General features: G+C 56.2%; 1 protein-coding gene across 3 annotated transcripts; it reads right to left on the reverse strand.

Annotated features, from left to right (window-relative positions):
- Nucleotides 1-4,140: 4,140 nt before the first annotated feature.
- On the reverse strand, nucleotides 4,141-19,234 carry F13B (coagulation factor XIII B chain). Of its 3 annotated transcripts, XM_045576037.1 has the most exons (12): nucleotides 19,047-19,234; nucleotides 16,910-17,110; nucleotides 14,828-15,013; nucleotides 12,199-12,375; nucleotides 11,082-11,258; nucleotides 10,041-10,220; nucleotides 9,746-9,931; nucleotides 8,698-8,880; nucleotides 7,751-7,951; nucleotides 6,433-6,621; nucleotides 4,784-4,997; nucleotides 4,141-4,180 (listed from the first exon to the last, which is right to left on the reverse strand). In XM_045576037.1, the coding sequence occupies exons 1-12, from the start codon at nucleotides 19,108-19,110 to the stop codon at nucleotides 4,168-4,170; spliced, it is 1,971 nt and encodes a 656-aa protein (XP_045431993.1). In that variant the 5' UTR covers nucleotides 19,111-19,234; the 3' UTR covers nucleotides 4,141-4,167. The 3 variants fall into 3 exon arrangements, with proteins under 3 accessions (XP_045431993.1, XP_045431994.1, XP_045431995.1); XM_045576038.1 differs by lacking the exon at nucleotides 16,910-17,110 and having other exon boundaries at nucleotides 19,047-19,232; XM_045576039.1 differs by lacking the exons at nucleotides 14,828-15,013; nucleotides 16,910-17,110 and having other exon boundaries at nucleotides 19,047-19,230.
- Nucleotides 19,235-20,605: the final 1,371 nt, after the last annotated feature.

The raw sequence follows: 20,605 nt of genomic DNA on the forward strand, positions 1-20,605 counted from the left end.
CTCCCGGCTCTCCCGGCCCCGTACTCCCGGCTCTCCCGGCCCCGGACCCCCGGCTCTTCCGGCCACCGGCCCCTGGCTCTCCCTGCCCCCGGCTCTCCTGGCTCTCCCGGCCCCAGACTCCCGGATCTCCCGGCCCCGAACTACCGACTCTCCCTGCACCCAGCTCTCCCGGCCTCGTACTCCGGGCTCTCCCTGTCCCGACTCTCCCGAATCTCCCTGCCCCAGGCTTTCCTGGCTCTCCCGGCCCCGGCCCCGGCTCTCTCGGCCCCGAACCCCCGGCTCTCCTGGCCCCCGGCCCCCGGCTCTCCCGGCTCCCAGCCCTCCCAGCCCCCGGCTCTCCCGGCCCCTGGCTCTCCCTGCCCCCGGCTCTCCCGGCCCCCGACTCCCGGATCTCCCGGCCACGGCTCTCCCGGCCCCGGACCCCCGGCTCTCCCGGCTCTCCCGGCCCCGGCTCTCCGGGCTACCGGCCCTTCCGGCCCCGAACCCCCGGCTCTCCTGGCCTCCGGCCCCCGGCTCTCCCGGCTCCCAGCCCTCCCGGCCCCCGGCTCTCCTGTCCTCAGACCCCGGCTCTCCCGGCCCCGATCTCCCGGCCCCGGACCCCCGGCTCTCCCAGGCCCGTACTCCCGGCTCTCTCGGCCCCGGACCCCTGGCTCTCCCGGCCCCGGACCCCCGGCTCTCCCGGACCCCGGCTCTCCCGGCCTCGGACCGCGGCTCTCCCGGACCCCGGCTCTCCCGACCCGGACCCCCGGCTCTCCCGGACCCCGGCTCTCCCGACCCGGACCCCCGGCTCTCCCGGACCCCGGCTCTCCCGACCCGGACACCCCGGCTCTCCCGGCCCCGGACACCTCACTCTCCTGGCTCGTGGCCCCCGGCTCTCCCGGCTCTCCCGGCCCTCCCGGCCCTCCCGGCCCCAGCTCTACGGGCTCCCGGCCCTCCCAGCCCCCGGCTCTCCCGTCCTCTGACCCCAGCTCTCCCAGCCCCCGGTTCTCCCCAGCCCCCGGCCCCCGGTTCTCCCCAGCCCCCGACTCCCGGATCTCCCGGCCACCCCTCTCGGCCCTGAACTACCAACTCTCCCTGCAACCAGCTCTCCCGGCCCCGGACACCTCGCTCTCTTGGCTCCCGGCCCCCGGCTCTCCCGGCCCTCCCAGCCCCTGCTCTCCGGGCTCCCGGCCCCGGCTCTCTCGGCCCCGAACCCCCGGCTCTCCTGGCCCCCGGCCCGCGGCTCTCCCGGCTCCCAGCCCTCCCAGCCCCCGGCTCTCCCGTCCTCTGGCCCCAGCTCTGCCGGCCCCCGGCTCTCCCGGCCCTGGACCCCCGGCTCTCCCGGACCCCGGCTCTCCCGGCCCCGGACCCCGGCTCTCCCGGCCCCGGACCCCCGGCTCTCCCGGACCCCGGCTCTCCCGGCCCCGGACCCCGGCTCTCCCGGCCCCGGACCCCCGGCTCTCCCGGACCCCGGCTCTCCGGGCTCCGGACCCCCGGCTCTCCCGGACCCCGGCTCTCTCGGCCCCGAACCCCCGGCTCTCCTGGCCCTCGGCCCCCGGCTCTCCCGGCTCCCAGCCCTCCCAGCCCCCGGCTCTCCCGTCCTCTGACCCCAGCTCTGCCGGCCCCTGGTTCTCCCTGCCCCCGGCTCTCCCGGCCCCCGACTCCCGGATCTCCCGGCCACGGCTCTCCCGGCCCCGGACCCCCGGTTCTTCCGGCCCCGGACCCCTGGCTCTCCCTGCCCCCAGCTCTCCCAGCCCCGGACCCCGGCTCTCCCGGGCCCATACTCCCGGCTCTCCCGGCCCCGGCTCTCCGCGCTCACGGCCCTTCCGGCCTCGAACCCCCGGCTCTCCCGGCCCCCGGCACCGGCCCTTCCGGCCCCGAACCCCCGGCTCTCCCGGCCCCCGGCACCGGCCCTTCCGGCCCCGAACCCCCGGCTCTCCCGGCCCCCGGCCTTGGCTCTCTCGGCCCCGAACCCCCGGCTCTCCTGGCCCCCGGCCCCCGGCTCTCCCGGCTCCCAGCCCTCCCAGCCCCCGGCTCTCCCGTCCTCTGACCCCAGCTCTCCCGGCCCCCGGCTCTCCCGGCTCTCCCGGCCCCCGACTCCTGGATCTCCCGGCCACGGCTCTCCCGGCCCCGGACCCCCGGCTCTCCCGGCCCCGGCTCTCCCAGCCCCCAGCCCCGGACTCTCCCGGCCCCGAACCCCCAGCTCTCCCGGCCCCGGACACCCCACTCTCCCGGCCCCGGACCCCGGCTCTCCCGGCCCCGGACCCCGGCTCTCCCGGCCCGGACCCCGGCTCTCCCGGACCCCGGCTCTCCCGGCCCGGACCCCGGCTCTCCCGGACCCCGGCTCTCCCGGCCACGGACCCCCGGCTCTCCCGGCCCCCGGCCCCCGGAATTCCCGGCCCCCGACTCTCCCGGCTCCCTGCCCCCGGCTCTCCTGGCCCCGGACACCCCGCTCTCCCAGCCCCGGCCCCCGGCTCTCAGGGCCTTCGACCCCCGGCTCTCCGGGCCCCTGGCCCCGGGCTCTCCTGGTCCCGGGCTCTCCCGGCCCCGGACCCCCGGCTCTCCCGGCCCCGTACTCCCGGCTCTCCCGGCCCCCGGCTCTTCCGGCCCCGGACCCTGGCTCTCCCGGCCCCGGTCCCTGGCTCTCCCGGCCCCGGCTCTCCCGGCCCCGGACCCCCGGCTCTCCCGGCCCCGGACACCCCACTCTCCCGGCCACGGACCCCCGGCTCTCCCGGCCCCCGGCCCCCGGAATTCCCGGCCCCCGACTCTCCCGGCTCCCTGCCCCCGGCTCTCCTGGCCCCGGACACCCCGCTCTCCCAGCCCCGGCCCCCGGCTCTCAGGGCCTTCGACCCCCGGCTCTCAGGGCCCCTGGCCCCGGGCTCTCCTGGTCCCGGGCTCTCCCGGCCCCGGACCCCGGCTCTCCCGGCCCCGGACCCCCGGCTCTCCCGGCCCCGGCTCTCCCGGCCCCCGGCCCCCGGCCCTCCCAGCCCCCAGCCCCGGACTCTCCCGGCCCCGAACCCCCAGCTCTCCCGGCCCCGGACACCCCACTCTCCCGGCCACGGACCCCCGGCTCTCCCGGCCCCGGACCCCGGCTCTCCCGGCCCGGACCCCGGCTCTCCCGGACCCCGGCTCTCCCGGCCACGGACCTCCGGCTCTCCCGGCCCCCGGCCCCCGGAATTCCCGGCCCCCGACTCTCCCGGCTCCCTGCCCCCGGCTCTCCTGGCCCCGGACACCCCGCTCTCCCAGCCCCGGCCCCCGGCTCTCAGGGCCTTCGACCCCCGGCTCTCCGGGCCCCTGGCCCCGGGCTCTCCTGGTCCCGGGCTCTCCCGGCCCCGTACTCCCGGCTCTCCCGGCCCCCGGCTCTCCCGGCCCCGGACCCTGGCTCTCCCAGCCCCGGTCCCTGGCTCTCCCGGCCACGGCTCTCCCGGCCCCGGACCCCCGGCTCTCCCGGCCCCGGCTCTCCCGGACCCCGGCTCTCCCGGACCCCGGCCCCCGGCTCTCCCGGCCCCGAACCCCCGGCTCTCCCGGCCCCGGCTCTCCCGGCCCCCGGACCCCCGGCCCCCGGATCTCCTGGCTCCCGGCAAGGATTAGCCCCCTTGCTGATGGACCGATAATCAGGGTGGCTTTCTGCCTATTGACCTGGATGCTCACACCCTCAGTTGGGTCTAGAGCTTCCTGGGCAGACAGTGCAGCCTGAAGTGAGATGTGAAAATAACAGTGAAGTGCGTCTGGCCGGCGTGGCTCAGGGGCCGAGGGTCAGGGTTCGATTCCCGTCAGGGCACAGGCCCGGGTGGTGAGCTCCATCCCCAGCAGGGGGCGTGCAGGAGGCAGCCATGGATGCTTCTCTCTCATCATGGATGCTTCTCTCTCCCCCTCTCCCTTCCCCTCTAAAAGCCATAGAAAATTCAATGGGAAAATATCATAAAGGAAGTGGACAATAGAAGACAAATATTTCTATGATAGAACGGACGGAAGACGTGCAATCAAACTAGAAATAAAGGAACCTGTTTGGATTTTTATTTTTTATTTTCAGACATAGAAAATGTTCATCATAAACAATTGAAATTCAAATTAAAACTTAGAGGTTTCTCATCCAACCATTTTCTTCTAAAAATTACGTTTCTCAAAGGATTTTACGATGTGTTGAAATATGGTTTTTACTTCTGCCATTCACATTTTAAAGGGTTCTTAATATGCCCTCCTGAGAAAGAGAGAAGGAGAGAGGAGAGAGAGAGAGAGAGAGAGAGAGAGAGGAGGGAGAGAGAGAGAATTAAAACGAGCATCATTTCTGCTTAAATATGCATTACAATCTTAGCCCTTTGATACTTCATATAATTAGTCATTGCTTTGACTAGGTTTTTATAAAGCATAGAACCCCACTTAAAAAATTATGCCACCAATTTATTTTTATAAACTCAGCTAATTCCCACCATTTCCCCCCATTTTTCTGTTGATAACTTATTTTTCTCTTAGGGATTAGAAAGCTAAGATATTTAAACGGCATATACACATTTTTAAGATATTTAAACAGCGTATACAAAAGAGACGCCATCGTATATTTCTCTCACATCGATATTTCTCTTTCTCCCTCTCTCTCTCCCACTCTCTCTAAAATCAACGGGAAAATACCCTCGGGATTAACAAAACGAGAGAGGGGGGTGGGGTGATTGCTTCCCTTGGTGATGAGCATGAAGTGCACGTGTTGTAGAACCGCACGTTTCTGAGATGGGCCAGCACGGCGAGTCTCCTGACCGGGCACAGGACGGGAAAACAGCGGCCAGCTGTAGGGACGAGCCCGAGTTACCTGCGTCTGGGGACGCATCTCGGGTATCTCAGCTTCCCTCTGTCGCACGGCACTCTGAGTTCCATGGCGAACTCCGACACCTCCGTCATGTAGGAATTCCTCCTGCAGACAAATTCGATGTACTCGCCGTGCAGAACAAGGAGTCTGTTGTCAAAGCGCCATTTCAGAAGCAAGTTGTTCCTGTCCATTTCATCCAAAGATAACTTGCAGGGCTCTGGGGGGGGGGGGGGGGGGGGGAAGGAAGGAAGGAAGGAAGGAAGGAAGGAAGGAAGGAAGGGAGGGAGGGAGGGAGGGAGGGAGGAAGAGAAAGAAAGAAAGAGAAAGAAAGAGAAAGAGAGAGAGAGAAAGAGAGAGAGAGAAAGAGAGAGAGAGAAAGAGAGAGAAAGAGAGAAAGAAAGAGAGAGGTGAGTGAAATTCCTTAGTAGACCAGGAAGCCCTGTGTTGCCCACTCATGATGATCTGCAAGTTTTCACGCTTTAGAGGAGTAAGTCAACGAGTTAGGAGTAAGTAAACTAATCCGTAAAAATCATTGAAGTCCGGAAAAATGTTCCAAACTCTGCCCTAGCCGATTGGGCTCAGCGGATGGAGGATCGGCTGGCAGACTGAGGAGTCTTCACGTTCAATTCCAGTCAAGGGCATGTAGCTTGGTTGCAGGCTCAAGCCCTGGCCCTGGGGAGAAGGGTTTCATTTTATTGGGGGAAACAGCCCTGGGCATTAGGATCTCATTCTATGGGCAACAACTGAGGGGGGCAGGTGAGTCTTGTTTTATTGCGGGCAACAGCCCTGGGCAATAGGATCTCATTTTATTGCGGGCAACAGCCCTGGGGAGGAGGATCTCATCCTATTGGGGCCAGCAGCCCTGGGCAATAGGATCTCATCCTATTGGGGCCAACAGCCCTGGGCATTAGGATCTTTGTTTCCATTGTGGGCAAAAGAACGTGGCAGTTGAATCTCATTTTATTGCGGGCATATATAAGGAAACCCCTTGTTATACCGTAGTTATAGTAGTGTGATATTTGACTTATTATATATTTGTAGGACTTAAAACAGCGTGAGAATCATTATTTGTGTGACTGAAACTAGGAGTGGAAGCATCTGTTTTTATGAGTGACCCACAGTTTTTAAGTGTGAATTGTATTTCTGATCTGATTTTATTTTAAGAAATTATTTTGAGATATGTTTAAGGCTTCGTATAGGTAACGTAAGTCTTACAAAATGGATTCAAGTCACACTTTATTACCTAGGCAGATAATAAAGTAATTGGGCCGTCATTGGGACACCCCCAATAAGGAGTTCCTGTTGCCCAGAGCTGTTGGCCCCCAATAGGAGACGCCCTATTGCTCAGGGCTCGAAGCCCCCACAGAGTGAGCCTCAGTGGCCAGGGCCTGGTTTCATCTTATTATATTTTAACATATTTTATTGATTTTGTACAGAGAGGAAGGGAGAGAGATAGAGAGCCAGAAACGTCGATGAGAGAGAAACATTGACCAGCTGCCTCTTGCACACCCCCTACTGGGGATGTGCCCGCAGCCAAGGTCCATGCCCTTGACCGGAATCGAACCCGGGACCTTTCAGTCCACAGACCGATGCTCTACCGCTGAGCCACACCGGTTTCGGCTGGTTTCATCTTATTAAACAGGAATACGTACCTAAGCACGAGGGCGGCTCGGTCCACACGCCGTCGACACAATAGGAGTAGATAGACCCTTGCAGGAAATAGAACACCATGCACCGGTACTCCACCGAGGAGCCGCTTTCGAAGGAGACGTCCCAGAGGCTTGTGTTCACAACCTGGGCGTGATCGACACGGGGAGGAGGCCCGCACTTCCCTTTGGATTCTGGGGGGGAAATGTGCACCGTGACCTGCTTCCATCGTGGCTGCCAAAGGCAATGGCATGTTTCATGGAAAAGCATCTACAGGGAAGCCCTGCAGCCAGGCCCGTGTGGCTCAGTGCTGGAGCGTGCAGGAGGCAGCCAACCCAGGATTCTCATCATTAATGTCTCTCTCCATCTATCTCTCTGTCTCTCTCCCTCTCCCTTCCTCTCTGAAATCAATAAAAATACTTTTTTTTTTTTTAAGTGAAAAGAAAATCAGTGGATCAGTCAGAGTAAGATAAATATCGCACGCCCTCACTCACTCACTTGCGGATCATCGCGAACAACATAAACTGATGACAGAAAACAGACCCGCAGACAGAGAAGCATCGATCAGAGGCCCACACCTCTGAGGGAAGGCAGGGGACGGCGGGGGGGTAAGGAGGAGAGATCAACCAAAGAACGTGTGCACGCCTAGGAGCCTAAGCAGTGGACACAGACACCAGGAGGCATGAATGAGAGTGAGGTGGGGGTGGGGGTGGGGGTGGGGGTGGGGGTGGGGGGCAATGAGGGGATAAGGACAATATGGAATACCTTAATCAATAAAAAAAAAAAAAAAAAAACATTTTTTAAAAATCAATGGGGAAAAAATATCCTCGGGGCGGATTAACCGAAAACAAACCAACACACAGAAACACCCACAAAATTCGCTTCTGGGCCGAAACCGGTTTGGCTCAGTGGATAGAGCGTCGGTCTGCGGACTGAAGGGTCCCAGGTTCGATTCCGGTCAGGGGCATGTACGTTGGTTGCGGGCACATCCCCGGTAGGGGGTGTGCAAGAGGCAGCTGGTTGGTGTTTCTCTCTCATCGACGTTTCTAGCTCTCTATCCCTCTCCCTTCCTCTCTGCAAGAAATTAATAAAAATATATATTATTAAAAAAAAACAGAAATTATAAAAAAAAATCCTATTAAAAAAAATTCGCTTCTGGAAATTCAATGATATCACTGAAGAGAGTGTGTGTGTGTGTGTGTGTGTGGACTGGAAAATGGGCCAGATCCCTCCCAGCTCCATCGACGAGAGGGTCCCGGGGGTGCATTCTCTCAGGTCTGACCCTTTGGACCCCCGGAGAAGTCGTCGAAGGCGCGCGTTCACCTTTCCTCATGCACAGGGGGTACTGCACTTGGCCCCGGTTGCACTGCACAGACAGCCCCGCGGTCGGGGTGGACGGCGCCAGGTCGAACCCGGGTTTGCACACGAAGTCGATGAAGTCCCCGTGGAGGATCTTCCCCTCGTACTCCCACCGCATCACGATGTTGTTCCTCTCCAAGGCCTCCTCGCTGACGTCGCACGGCTCTGCAACACCAGACGCTCTCGTCAGCCCCCGCTCAGCGGACCGATGGGAAAGCCACGTGTTCTTTGTTAAAAAAAAATTTTTTTTCATTGATTTCAGAGAGGAAGGGAGAGAGAGGGGGGGGGAGAGAGAGGAGAGAGGAGAGAGGAGAGAGAGAGGAAAGGAGAGAGGAGAGAGGAGAAAGGAGAGAGGAGAGAGAGAGAGTGAAAGAGAGAGAGAGAGAAGAGAAACATCCATGATGAGAGAGAGTCATTGATCGGGGCTGCCTCCTGCACCCCCACCCCCCACATATTAAAAATAATAATAATAACAACAAAAAACGGTGCCGAAACCTGTTTAGCTCAGCCTGCAGACTGAAGGGTCCCAGGTTCGATTCCGGTCAAGGGCATGTACCTTGGTTGTGGGCACATCCCCAGTGGGGGGGTGTGCAGGAGGCAGCTGATCAATGTTTCTCTCTCATTGATGTTTCAACATCTCTCTCCCTCTCCCTTACCTCTCTGTAAAAAAAATCAATAAAATATATATTTTTTAAAATAATAATAATAACAACAAAAATGGTAATTATGGGACGTGAAGGCTGTGCTAAGTAGCCTAACTGTGTTCATCTCACAATCCTATCCAAGCGCATGAAACCATCGTCTCACGGCACACCTTCGTCATTCGCAATGTTGTGCGTCGAGGGAGCCAATGAAGCTGCGGGGGTTGGGGGAGGGAGTTGACGGGTCCCGGGTGTGTCCGTCCGTCTCACCTAAGCACACGGGGGGCGAGGACCACAGCCCGTGGTCACAGGAGGACTTCTTCTCTCCGCTCATGATGTGGTACTCGTGGCACGTGTACTCCACGGACTCCCCCGTCCGGTAGCTCACCTGCTCGCTGCCCACCAGGGCCCCGTGGGATATCTTGGGTGGAAGCTGGCAGATCTCAAAGTTTTCTAAGGGGGAAAAAAAAAAAAGTTATTTTTTTTTTAAATCGATATGATCTTACAACCTCAGAATGATACGACACAGTTCCCGAACCCTGGGGCCTCGATACGTGTCCGATATGATGCTGACAATCGGTTTCTAAATTCACCGGAAGCGAGAAATGTTATTCTGCTCAAATATCTGTAAAATGGACCGAGCAGGACCACACGGCAAATGTTTGGGGTTTTGTGGGATATATTTTTATTGATTTCAGAAAGGAAGGGAGAGAGAGAGAGAAAGAGAGAGAGAGAGACACATCAGTGATGAGAGGGAATATTGATCAGCTGCCTCCTGCAAGCCCCCCACTGGGGATCAAGCTCGGATCAACCTGTGGACTGAAGAGTCCGGGTTCAATTCCCGGTCCGGGCACAGGCCTGGGCTGCAGGCTCCATCCCCAGTGTGGGGCGTGCAGGAGGCAGCCGGTCCATGATCCTCTCTCACCGTGGATGTTTCTCTCTCTCTCCTGCTCCCTTCCTCCCTGAGACCAATAAAAACATGTTTTAAACAAACACATAAAAGTGTGGATTACGCCGAAACCGGTTTTGCTCAGCGGATAGAGCGCCGGCCTGCGGACTGAAAGGTGGTCCCGGGTTCGATCCCGGCCAAGGGCGTGGACCTTGGTGGCGGGCACATCCCCAGTAGGGGGTGTGCGAGAGGCAGCTGGTGGATGACTCTCTCTCATCGACGTTTCTAGCTCTCTATTCCTCCTTCTTCCTCTCTGTAAAAAAATCAATAATATATATATATATATTTTAAAGTGTGGATTAACATACAGAGCATGAGAAATCGGGCACCGCCGGCTCAGCTCCACGGATGCCACCGTAGCCCACCTACCGACACACTGCGGGGGGCTGGACCACATCCCACGCTGGCAGGTGATCTCCTGGGGCCCCTGGAGGTCAAAGCCGACGTGGCAGCTGTAGGCCACGCGGTCCCCGCTGTAGTAGGCGTCGGCCGTGTCGTTGGGCTCCCCGTTCTGCACGTCGGGCGGCTGGTCGCAGGCGATCTTGTGCGTTTCCTCTGAAAAAGGCACAGCGGCCAGAGAGGAGAGAGAGACCCGTTAGCCACCCCCGCTTTAGGGCGTCCCCGGAGGGAGGGCGGGCGGGGACGAGGGGGGGGCGTCGCTGACCGAGGCACTTGGGAGGGTCCGTCCACTTCCCGTCGACGCAGCGCATCACCTCCATGCCCCGCAGCCGGTAGTTGAGCTGACACTCGATGTAGATCACGTCCCCGTCGTGGTAGCTGGGGGAGTTGGCGATGAACTTGGCGTCGGGGGGCAGGGCGGGAGGCGGGCACCGGGTTCTTGTTCCTTGGGGGGAGACATACCGGCAGGCGGAGCCATAAAATTTACCCACCGAGAAAGCCCCGTAAATAGCCCAGGTGGGGTAGGCACGTTCGTTGTGCCAAGTGCCGTGAAGAAGGAGGCCGAAACCGGTGTGGCTCAGTGGATAGAGCACGTCGGTCTGCGGACTGAAGGGTCCCGGGTTCGATCCCGGTCAAGGGCATGGACCTTGGTGGCGGGCACCTCCCCAGTAGGGGGGTGTGCAGGAGGCAGCCGGTCGATGTTTCTCATCTATGTTTCTAGCTCTCTATCCCTCTCCCTTCCTCTCTGTAAAAAAAATCAATAAAATACGTTAAAAAACAAAATGTATGAGATTGTTTTAAAAAATATATTGACAAGACATATCCACTCAACGATCTCATACAAAATGCAGGATGTCTTTGCATGAACTGTATTAGAGTTTGCTGAACACAGTAACCAAGTGGAGAGACAATATTTATCTTTAAAAATAGCACCCAGGGCACAAATCAGAGACTTTCCTCCCCCATAGAAGTAGATAGAGCTGGTTAAGACATGATATTTTGGCTAATAACTGTGGATGGTGCCAGGGGGGTATCGGCAATATTGGGGGGGAGGGCCCCTATAAAGTATAGGATTATCCAACCACGAGGCTGCATACGTGAAACTAACACAAAATAATATTGAATGGAAACTGTAAGTGAAAAAAAATAACTTGAACATAAAATATATATATATATATATATATATATATATATATATAGAGAGAGAGAGAGAGAGAGAGAGAGAGAGAGAGAGAAGCATTTTATACAACAAGAGGAAAAAAAGACATGGCATTTTGTTGGTAGGTGTGACATTTTAGAAAATTACCTTGGCATACAGGAACTTTGGGGAACCAGCCAAATTCATAGCACTGGATTAGGTCCGGTCCACTTAGATAATAATTTTCATGACAGAAGAACTGCACCACATCTCCTTCTTCATAGGTTGGCTTGACCGGTATATAATAACCATTTTCTACGGATCTTAAAGGGGGGCACGTTAATTCTAAAAATGAAAGTGAAACACACACACACACAAAAAAAGTAATTATTTCCCTGCTGGAATAAAATGCACCTACCACTTACAGGCCATATCGGGAACTGATGTTACTAGATTTGCAGTATTTCATTTTACAAAAAGAAAGCTTGTCCATATATATATATATATATATATATATATATATATATATATATCTCCTGTTTCCCCGAAAATAAGACAGTGTCTTATATTAATGTTTGCTCCCAAAGATGCGCTAGGTCTTATTTCCAGGGGATGTCTTATTTTTCCATGAAGAAGAACACGGTACACATTTATTGCTAAATGAAAATAAAGGATATTTATTACCTGTATACGGTACGGCAGTACGGTAGTTGTCAACACAAACCAGACACACTGTGAATCCTACAGGATCAAGATTGTACTCATTTATTCAATGACAATCATGTCATCCTCTTCTGGAACATCATCCTAACAATCCAATTCCTGAATTTCCCGGTGAATTTCCTGTGACTCCATTTCTTTCAGAATCAGTGGACCAAATCTCTCATGTTTAGCCTGGGGGGGGGGGGCACTAATTTTCGGGGGATGCCTTATATTTCACTCAGAAGGAAACCTGTAAGTGGGTCTTATTTTTGGAGGATGTCTTATTTTCAGGGAAACACAGTGTGTGTGTATATATATATATATATACATATATATATATATATATACACACACACACACTAGAAGCCCAGTGCACAGAATTCATGCACAGAGGGAGGGTGAGCTTTCAAGGATCGAAGACTACGCTAATCAAAACCAGAAGCCAATAAAAAAAAGGGGGGGAGAGTATAGCATAAACATAATTAGCATAAACGTAATCAGCATAAACGTAATCAGCACGTCCATCTGCCGGAGGGAGAGGAGTCGGCAGTGTGGAGGCCGCGGTGTCCCCGGGAGAACCTACTGTTGCAGGACGGCGGGAGGAACCACCCGTGCGAGCGGCACTCGGCCTCCTCCGCCTGCAGGCCCTGCGTGGTGTAGTGGCCGGGGTCGCACCGGTACTGCACGCGGTCCCCCAGGCGGAAGGCGGTCTGCGTCGTGGAGTAATTCCCGTGAGGCAGCTCGGGAGCCGAACACGTGTCTGACAGAAAGCACAGTTAATATGTCATGACGTCATCGCGGAACCTGGAAGAGCCAAAAGAAATCTCCAAGAGCCAAAACCGGTGTGGCTCAGCGGATAGAGCGTCGGCCTGGGGACTGAAGGGTCCCGGGTTCGATTCCGGTCAAGGGCATGGACCTTGGTGGCGGGCACATCCCCAGTAGGGGGTGTGCAGGAGGCAGCTGGTCGATGGTTCTCTCTCATCGATGTTTCTATAACTCTCTATCCCTCTCTCTGTTTCTCTGTAAAAAATCAATAAAATATATATATATATTTTTTTTTTTTTTTTAAATCTCCAAGAGACTTTTCACTGCATCTTCAGAACCTATACAGCAGCTACAAATATGGGGAAGCATGTACTATGTTCATGGATAGGAAGAATCAACAGCATGAAGATGGCCACACTACCCAGAGCAACCTACCGATTCAACGCAATTCCTATCAAGATACCAATGGAATATCTTACACAAGTAGAGCAATCGTTTCAAAAATGTGTAAGGGACCCAAAGGAGCCCAAATGGCAACAGGGATCTTGAGAAAGAAGAACAAAGTGAAAGGAATCGCCCTACTGATAGCAAACTACCGCACAAGGCCATCGTAATCAAAACGGTATGGTACTGGCCTACGGACAGACATATGGATCAGTGGAACAGAATAGAGACCCCAGAAATAAAATTACGCCTTTATAGTCAGTTAATAGTGGACAGAGAAGGAAAAAAAAACCATACAATGGAAGCAACACAGTCTACTCAATACATGGTGTTGGGAAACGTGACAGATGCGCGCAAATAAATAAAACTAGACCACCTTCTTATATGCACACAAGGATAAACTCAACGTAGATTAAAGACTTAAACGTTAGACTGGAAACCATAAAATCCTACAAGAAAACAAAGGCAGTAAAATCCCATTCTCATAGCAATATTTTTTTCTGATGTTTCTCCTCGGACAAAGAAAAACAAAAGAAAAAATAAACAAATGGGATTCCGTCACCCTGAAGGGTTTTTGCACAGCAAAGGAAACCGTCAGCAAAATCAAAAGACAGACCACCAAGCGGTGGAATGTATTCGCCAATGATAGGTCTGAAGAAGGGTTAGTATGCAAGACGTATAAAGAACGTATAAAACTCAACACCAAAAAGCAAACCATCCGATTCAAAAATGGGCAAAAGCTTTGGCTGGTGTTGCTAAGTGGTTTCCAGTGGTCAGCGAATTCAACAGTCCACGGAGCCAAATACCAACAGCACAACGATTGATATTTCTTTGGAGAGCCACATTTTTTAAACTTAAAAACTTCTTTTTTTAAAATATATTTTATTGATTTTGTACAGAGAGGATGGGAGAGAGATACAGAGTTAGAAACATCGATGAGAGAGAAACATCGACCAGCTGCCTCTTACACACCCCCTACTGGGGATGTGCCCGCAACCAAGGTACATGCCCTTGACCGGAATCGAACCCGGGACCCGTCAGTTCCCAAGCCGACGCTCTATCCATTGAGCCAAACCGGTTTCGGCTTAAAAACTTCTTGTAACGCCACTTCTTCAACATGGACTCGCCCAGGCCGTGGTGTTTTGTGGAAGAGCCACACTCCAGGGGCCAGAGAGCCGCGGTTTGTCGGCCACTGGGTTAGCCCATTGGCTCAAGCACGGAAGGGTCTCGGGTTCCACCCCCAGTGGAGGGCTCACGCCTGGGTTACACATTCGACCCTGGGCCCCGGTCAGGGCTCACGTGGGAGGCAGCCTCAGCTTAAGGAAGCACCTGGCATTCGATAACAAGGTCATTAATTACTCCCTGCGTTGGCAGGAATGATGAAAATCCTACTGCATTCACTAAAAACGCCCATCCACCTCAATCTGCCGGCGTGGCTCAGTGATTGAGCGTCAGCCTATGAACCAGGAGGTCACAGCTCAGGGCTGGGTCCTTAGGAGAGGGCATGCAGGGGGCAGCCGATCCTTGAGTCTCTGTCATCATTGACGTTTCTTTCTCTCCCTCTCCCTCTCCCTCTCCCTCTCCCTCTCTCTCTCCCTCTCCCTCTCCTTCTCCCTCTCCTTCTCCCTTCCCTCTCCCTCTCCCTTCCTCCCTGAAATAAATAAAAAATACACTGAAAAGTAAATACATTTTAAAAAATAAAAACCACCATGTGATAAGAAAGGGGTAGGGAAGGCAGGGGAGGGGGGGATGTGAGAGATCAACCCAAGGACTTGCCTGCGTGCCTGGTACCCTCACCAATGGCCATGGGTACTGGGGCGCTGGGGGCTTGTCCTGCGGGCGGGGGTGGCCAGGAAGGGGACAGTGGGGGGGGTTTGGGGGTAAGGAGACCTAGGTAATACTTCAAACAATAAATAATAATAATAATAATAATTTAAAAAGAAAGGAAGGAAGGGGTAGCCTGGCCAGCTCCGGCCTCGGGCCTGGGGCCGGCGGGCACGTACCCTGCTGCTCCCGGCAGGCCGGCTGCGAGGACCACCGGCCGGCAAGACACTGCACCTCCTCCTCGGCCAGCCCCCCGGGGGTGCGGAACCCCGGGGCGCACGTGTAGCGCAGCTTCTCTCGGACCCCGAACAGCAGCTTGGCCTCGGCGAGCTGGCCGTGGGTCAGGGCGGGCCGCGGGCACTTCTCTGGGGAGAGACACGGCCGTCCGCTGAGCGCGACGCCCCGGGGCTCGCTGTCCAGGCGTCTGGGACCCCAGACGGCGGGACACCCTCCCTCGGCGGCTCCCCGCTTCTGTTTCCGCTTGGAAATGGCCCACGGGCATTGGGGAAGCCGTGCCCTTGGCCTTGGACGTGGGCTTGCTTGTAAGGTTGACCAGACGTCCCGCTGTTGGCGGGACAGTCCCGATTTTTAACACTTTGTCCAAAAGCGGGACGTCTGGTCACCTTACTTGGGTGGCATGGCCGGCTCTGGGTCCTTAGAGCCATCCGTTCCCGCCTCCCCCGTGTCCACGTAGAGAAAGCACACCCACGCCGCAACCGGTGTGGCTCAGTGGACGGAGCGTCGGCCTGCGGACTGGAGGGTCCCGGGTTCGATTCCGGTCAGGGGCATGGACCTTGGTGGCGGGCACATCCCCAGTGGGGGGCGTGCAGGAGGCAGCGGATGGATGTTTCTCTCTCATCGGTGTTTCTAATTCTATTCCTCTCTGTAAAAACTCAATTACAAATATGTAATACCTTAATCAATAAAAAAAATTTTTTAAAAAAAGAAAGAAAGCTGAAACCGGTGTGGCTCAGTGGATGGAGCGTCGGCCTGAGGACTGGAAGGTCCCAGGTTCGATTCCGGTCAAGGGCATGGACCTTGGTTGCAGGCACATCCCCAGTGGGGGATGTGCAGGAGGCAGCGGATGGATGTTTCTCACTCATTGATGTTTCTCACTCTCTCTCCCTCCCCCTTCCTCTCTGTAAAAAAACAATAAAAAAATTTTTTTTTAAAGAAAAGAAAGCACACCCAGAGCTCCCCACCCGCCTTCAGGAGCGGCAAATGGAAGGGATTGTTCTGGGACTGGCTCCCTCCGGCTCTACGCCCACGGGGCCTGTTCGCATCGATAACTAAAGACACGCAGGCCCGCGGCTGGGACCCTCCACCAGCCCTGCGCCCGGCGAGGCCCCTTCTATTTATTTACTTTTAATTGATTTCCGAGAGGAAGAGAGAGAGTCACCCCCTGACCGCCTCTTCCCTCGGGAGGAAGGCGGCTGAGGGACAAGGTCAGCGGTCGTTTCCCTTCTCTTCGCGGGGAACGAGGAACAACAAGCCAGGAAAGCAGCGTCCTACGGAGCAACGGTACTCACAGCACTTCAGAACGGGCCTTCGTTTTGTGCAAATAAAGGACGCCCGGCCGGCGTGGCTCAGTGGTGAGCGTCCACCTGGGAGCCAGGAGGTCAGGGTTCGATCCCCGCTCAGGGCACAGGCCCGGGTGGCAGGCTCCATCCCCAGTGGGGGGCGTGCAGGAGGCAGCCGGTCCGTGAGTCTCTCTCATCGTGGATGTTCCTAACTCTCTCTGTCCCTCCTCCCTTCCTCTCTGAAATCAACTTTAAAAAAGAAAGTGTATAAAGATTTTTTTTTTTTTAACAAAGATGGTGGAGAAGGCCATAGAGGTGGTGGTAAATAAATGGGGATGGGAAAAACAAAATAAAATAAAATAAAATAAAATAAAATAAAATAAAATAAAATAAAATAAAATAAAATAAATAAAATAAAAAAATACACGGCCGTCCTTACGATATTCTCTGCCAAAGGAACTAACTACATCTCACTGGCCCCTTCTATTTATTTATTTTTCATTGATTTCTGAGAGGAAGGGAGAGAGTGAGAGAGAGGAACATCCACGGTGAGAGAGACTCCTGGACCGGCTGCCTCCTGCACGCCCCCCACTGGGGACCGAGCCCGCCACCCGGGCCTGTGCCCTGACCGGGCATCGAACCCTGACCTCCTGGTTCCCAGGTGGGTGCTCACCACTGAGCCACACGGGCCCGGGCGGCCGCTCCTGTGGACGGGGCCGGCCGGCGCAGGGCGGGACTTACTGTAGCACCGGGGCTCGGGGGCCCAGCCCCCCGCGGTGCAGGCGGTCCTGTCCTCTTGCTTCCCGGAGTCGGTGGTGTAGCCGGCCAGGCAGGAGAAGGCCAGCGTGCGGCCCACGGCCATCGGGAAGTAAAAGCTCTCGAACGTGTAGTAATAGACGGCGATCCTCCCGTTCTCCACGCGGGGCAGGCCGCAGGGCGTGTCTGCTGGGAGGGGACAGTCAGGCTGCGGCCGCGGAGCCACGGCGGAGCCACGGCGGAGCCACGGCGGAGCCACGGAGCCACGGAGCCACGGCAAAGCCGAACCAGGGCGCTCGGGGCCGTGACAGGGGTGGCCTGGCCACGCCCGCCGCCTGCCTGTCCGAGCCCTGGCAGGCAGGAGGACCACTACTGCGTCTCACCACCTACGTTTTTAAAAAATATATATAAATATATTTTATTGATTTTTTACAGAGAGGAAGGGAGAGGGATAGAGAGTTAGAAACATCGATGAGAGAGAATCATCGACCAGCTGCCTCTTGCACACCCCCTACTGGGGATGTGCCCGCAACCAAGGTCCATGCCCTTGACCAGAATCGAACCTGGGACCCTTCAGTCCGCAGGCTGATGCTCTAGCCACTGAGCCACACCGGCTTCGGCACAATCACCTACATTTTTAAGGACTTCGGGGACGATCCCTTTCCATGGGGAATTAACCATTGAGCCACTCCCGTCTCTGCCCCCACAACACGCAGCAGTCAGTGGGCCCTGGGCAGCTGTCGGCTCAGAAAGCTCCCCCCAACCTCATGGGACACCTTTCCGCGGAACGGCGGGCTCGTCCCCGCCGTGCCTCAGTTTCTCAGCGAAGGAAGAGGATCATGGGAAATGATTATCTTTTTTAAAAAATATATATATATACTTATACGGATGTCAGAGAGGAAGGGAGAGGGGAAGGGAGAGATAGAAACACCCATGATGAGAGAGAATCACAGGCCGGCTGCCTCCTGCACGCCCCACCCTGGGGATGGAGCCCGCAGCCCGGGCCTGTGCCCCGATGGGGAATCGAACCCTGACCTCCTGGCTCCTAAGTCGACGCTCAGCCACCGAGCCACCATGCCGACGGGGCCATGCAAGCAGTATCTTATGGCGGGATTCCAAGCATCAAGTAAGACGTATCCTACTCATTTCACTTTTCACAACTTTGATTTCGGGCCCTGTTTTTTGGTAGAAAATTTGTAGGAAAAATATGTCGCTAAAAGGCGGTTACAATCTGGCAGGATGTACATCGGAAGAATGAGGATATTCTTTCCATTGATGTTTAGAGAGAGAGAGAGAGAGGGAGAGAGAGAGAGAGAAACATTGATGTGAGAGAAACACACTGGTTGGTTGCCGCCTGCTTGAGGCCCCACCCCACGGGGGCCTGGCATTGAACCTGCAACCGAGGTACGCGCCCTGGACGAGGAATTGAACCCGACACCCTACTGTGCGCCGGCCAGTGCTCTAACCACTGAGCACACCAGCCAGGGCCCCGTTAGGGTATTTTATTTTATTTTTAATTTTTTAATATATTTTATTGATTTTTTACAGAGAGGAAGAGAGAGGGATAGAGAGTTAGAAACATCGATGAGAGAGACTCATCGATCAGCCGCCTCTTGCACACCCCCTACTGGGGATGTGCCCGCCACCAAGGTCCATGCCCTTGACTGGAATCGAACCCGGGACCTTTCAGTCCGCAGGCAGACGCTCTATCCACTGAGCCACACCAGTTTTGGCGCGTTAGGGTATTTTATTTCAACAGACCCCCCCTCCGGTGTGCGCTTTAGGAGGGTCTGTTGCCGTGGCTTCCCGCTTTGTGCGCTCAGTCTGCTGACGGCGGCCGCCCTGGTTTCTTACCTTCGTATGACACCCACAGCTAGCCCCCCTCCGCCCCGCGAGGCTCACCCCAGCCGCCCACGGGGCTGTCCGGCTAGCCAGGTGTCACCCTTACGGAGCCCGCAGCTCCCGGCTTGTCTGAACTCCCGTCCTCATTTTTTTTAAAAAAAAGAAAAAATCACATCGACACAGAGAACATGGAACACGGCACCAGAAGCCAGGTGAGACGGACGCCAGCCTGTCCCCTGATACCGCGGAGAGAAGGAAGCGCACGCAAAGCGAGATTTACCTTCCGCGCGGAGTCCTCCCGCGGCCGTGAGGAGGATCATCCACGCCAGGTCTCTGGGCCTCATGGTCCGGGCCGTGCTTCGCCCAGATCTGGAGCCATTTTAAAGGCCCCGGGGGCCGGGGGAGGGGGCCGGGGGAGGGCTCTGCTTAAATACACAAGGCTTCTCAGGAAGACGTTAATGATTGAGAGCAGCCCGTGTCCCCGGGTGGCCAGCCCGCTGCCCCACTGACCAGAACCACATCCCATCAGGCAGCCTTGGCGGCCGGCCGATGTGTCTCAGGCCCCAGCCCAACCAGGACGGGGTGACCCCGAGGGGCCTCGGCACCAATCATTAACTCGGGCTGCGCCTGAGAAACGGGGTCAGCATTCAACGTCGGCGCCCACGGAGTACAGATCGCCCTGGATCGGGGGGGGGGGAGGGGGCTGACCTGGGGGGGGGGTGATGATGGACAGCTGGCCTTGCACGCTGCTCGGTGCCAGGGCAGTGACCTCCGGCCTCCTGGGCGATCGAAGCAGCGAATGTTTGGAGCCGCGTGGTCAGCGGCAGGTGCAACGTGGGTGGACACCAGGCAGCTGGCCGTGGTCTGCCCTGGAGGACTCAGCCATGGAAAACCGGGGAGCAGGAGGGTCCGGGGGCATCTGATGGCAGTGGTGGGCAAACTCATCAGTCCACAGAGCCAGATATCAAGAGTACAATTGAAATGTCTTTCAAATATATATATATATATATATATTATTATTGATTTTTTACGGAGAGGAAGAAAGAAACATCGATGAGAGAGACTCATCGACCAGCTGCCTCTTGCACACCCCCTACTGGGGATGTGCCCGCACCCAAGGTCCACGTCCTTGACCGGAATCGAACCCGGGACCCTTCAGTCCACAGGCCGACGCTCTATTCACTGAGCCACACCGGCTTCGGTTGAAATGTCTCTGGAGAGCCACATTTTTTGAACGTAAACTTCTTCTAACGCCACTTCTTCCACACAGACTCGCCCAGGCTGTGGTGTTCTGTGGGAGAGCCACACCCAAGGGGCCAAAGAGCCGCAAGTGGCTCTTGAGCCGGCGTTTGCCGGCCACGGGTCTAATGTGTTCTTAACGGGTTTTCACTTGAAACCACAAAGTCATGCCAGGAGGTGGAAGCTGGGATGAGTTCGATTTTGTAAACATCTTTTTAAAAAAATTTTAAATATGTTTTTATTGATTTCAGAGAAGGAGAGGGAGGGAGATAGAAATGTCAATGATGATGGGGCTCCTGCATGCCCGTTACTAGGGATAGATGCCAACCCGGGCCTGTGCCCTGACCGGGAACCGAACCGTGACCTCCTGGTTCCTAGGTCGGTGCTTAACCACTGAGCCACGCTGGCTGGGTGGTAAGTACTATCTTGACTTCCACATCATAGGCTCTCACAGGTTTTGTGCTGCATAAACGAAGTCATCTGTGCGTATTTCTATGGCTGACGTCTCCTTTCACCTTCTGTTTGTGGGATCCACGCGTCCTGGCTGTGGTGGCTGGTCCCTCCCCTGGGTGGCCTGTATCTCATTGTTCCCACACACAG

This window comes from Pipistrellus kuhlii, unplaced genomic scaffold (assembly GCF_014108245.1).
Source record: "Pipistrellus kuhlii isolate mPipKuh1 unplaced genomic scaffold, mPipKuh1.p scaffold_m20_p_72, whole genome shotgun sequence".
NCBI lineage: Eukaryota > Metazoa > Chordata > Mammalia > Chiroptera > Vespertilionidae > Pipistrellus > Pipistrellus kuhlii.

Coding starts and splice junctions, on each gene's coding strand:
- F13B (XM_045576037.1), bottom strand. CDS start 19,110: ATGAGGCCCAGAGACCTGGCGTGGATGATCCTCCTCACGGCCGCGGGA. Junction 8,881..9,745: donor CAGCCCCCCGCAGTGTGTCG/GTAGGTGGGCTA, acceptor TTTCCCCCTTAG/AAAACTTTGAGATCTGCCAG. Junction 4,998..6,432: donor CGAGCCGCCCTCGTGCTTAG/GTACGTATTCCT, acceptor CCCCCCCCCCAG/AGCCCTGCAAGTTATCTTTG.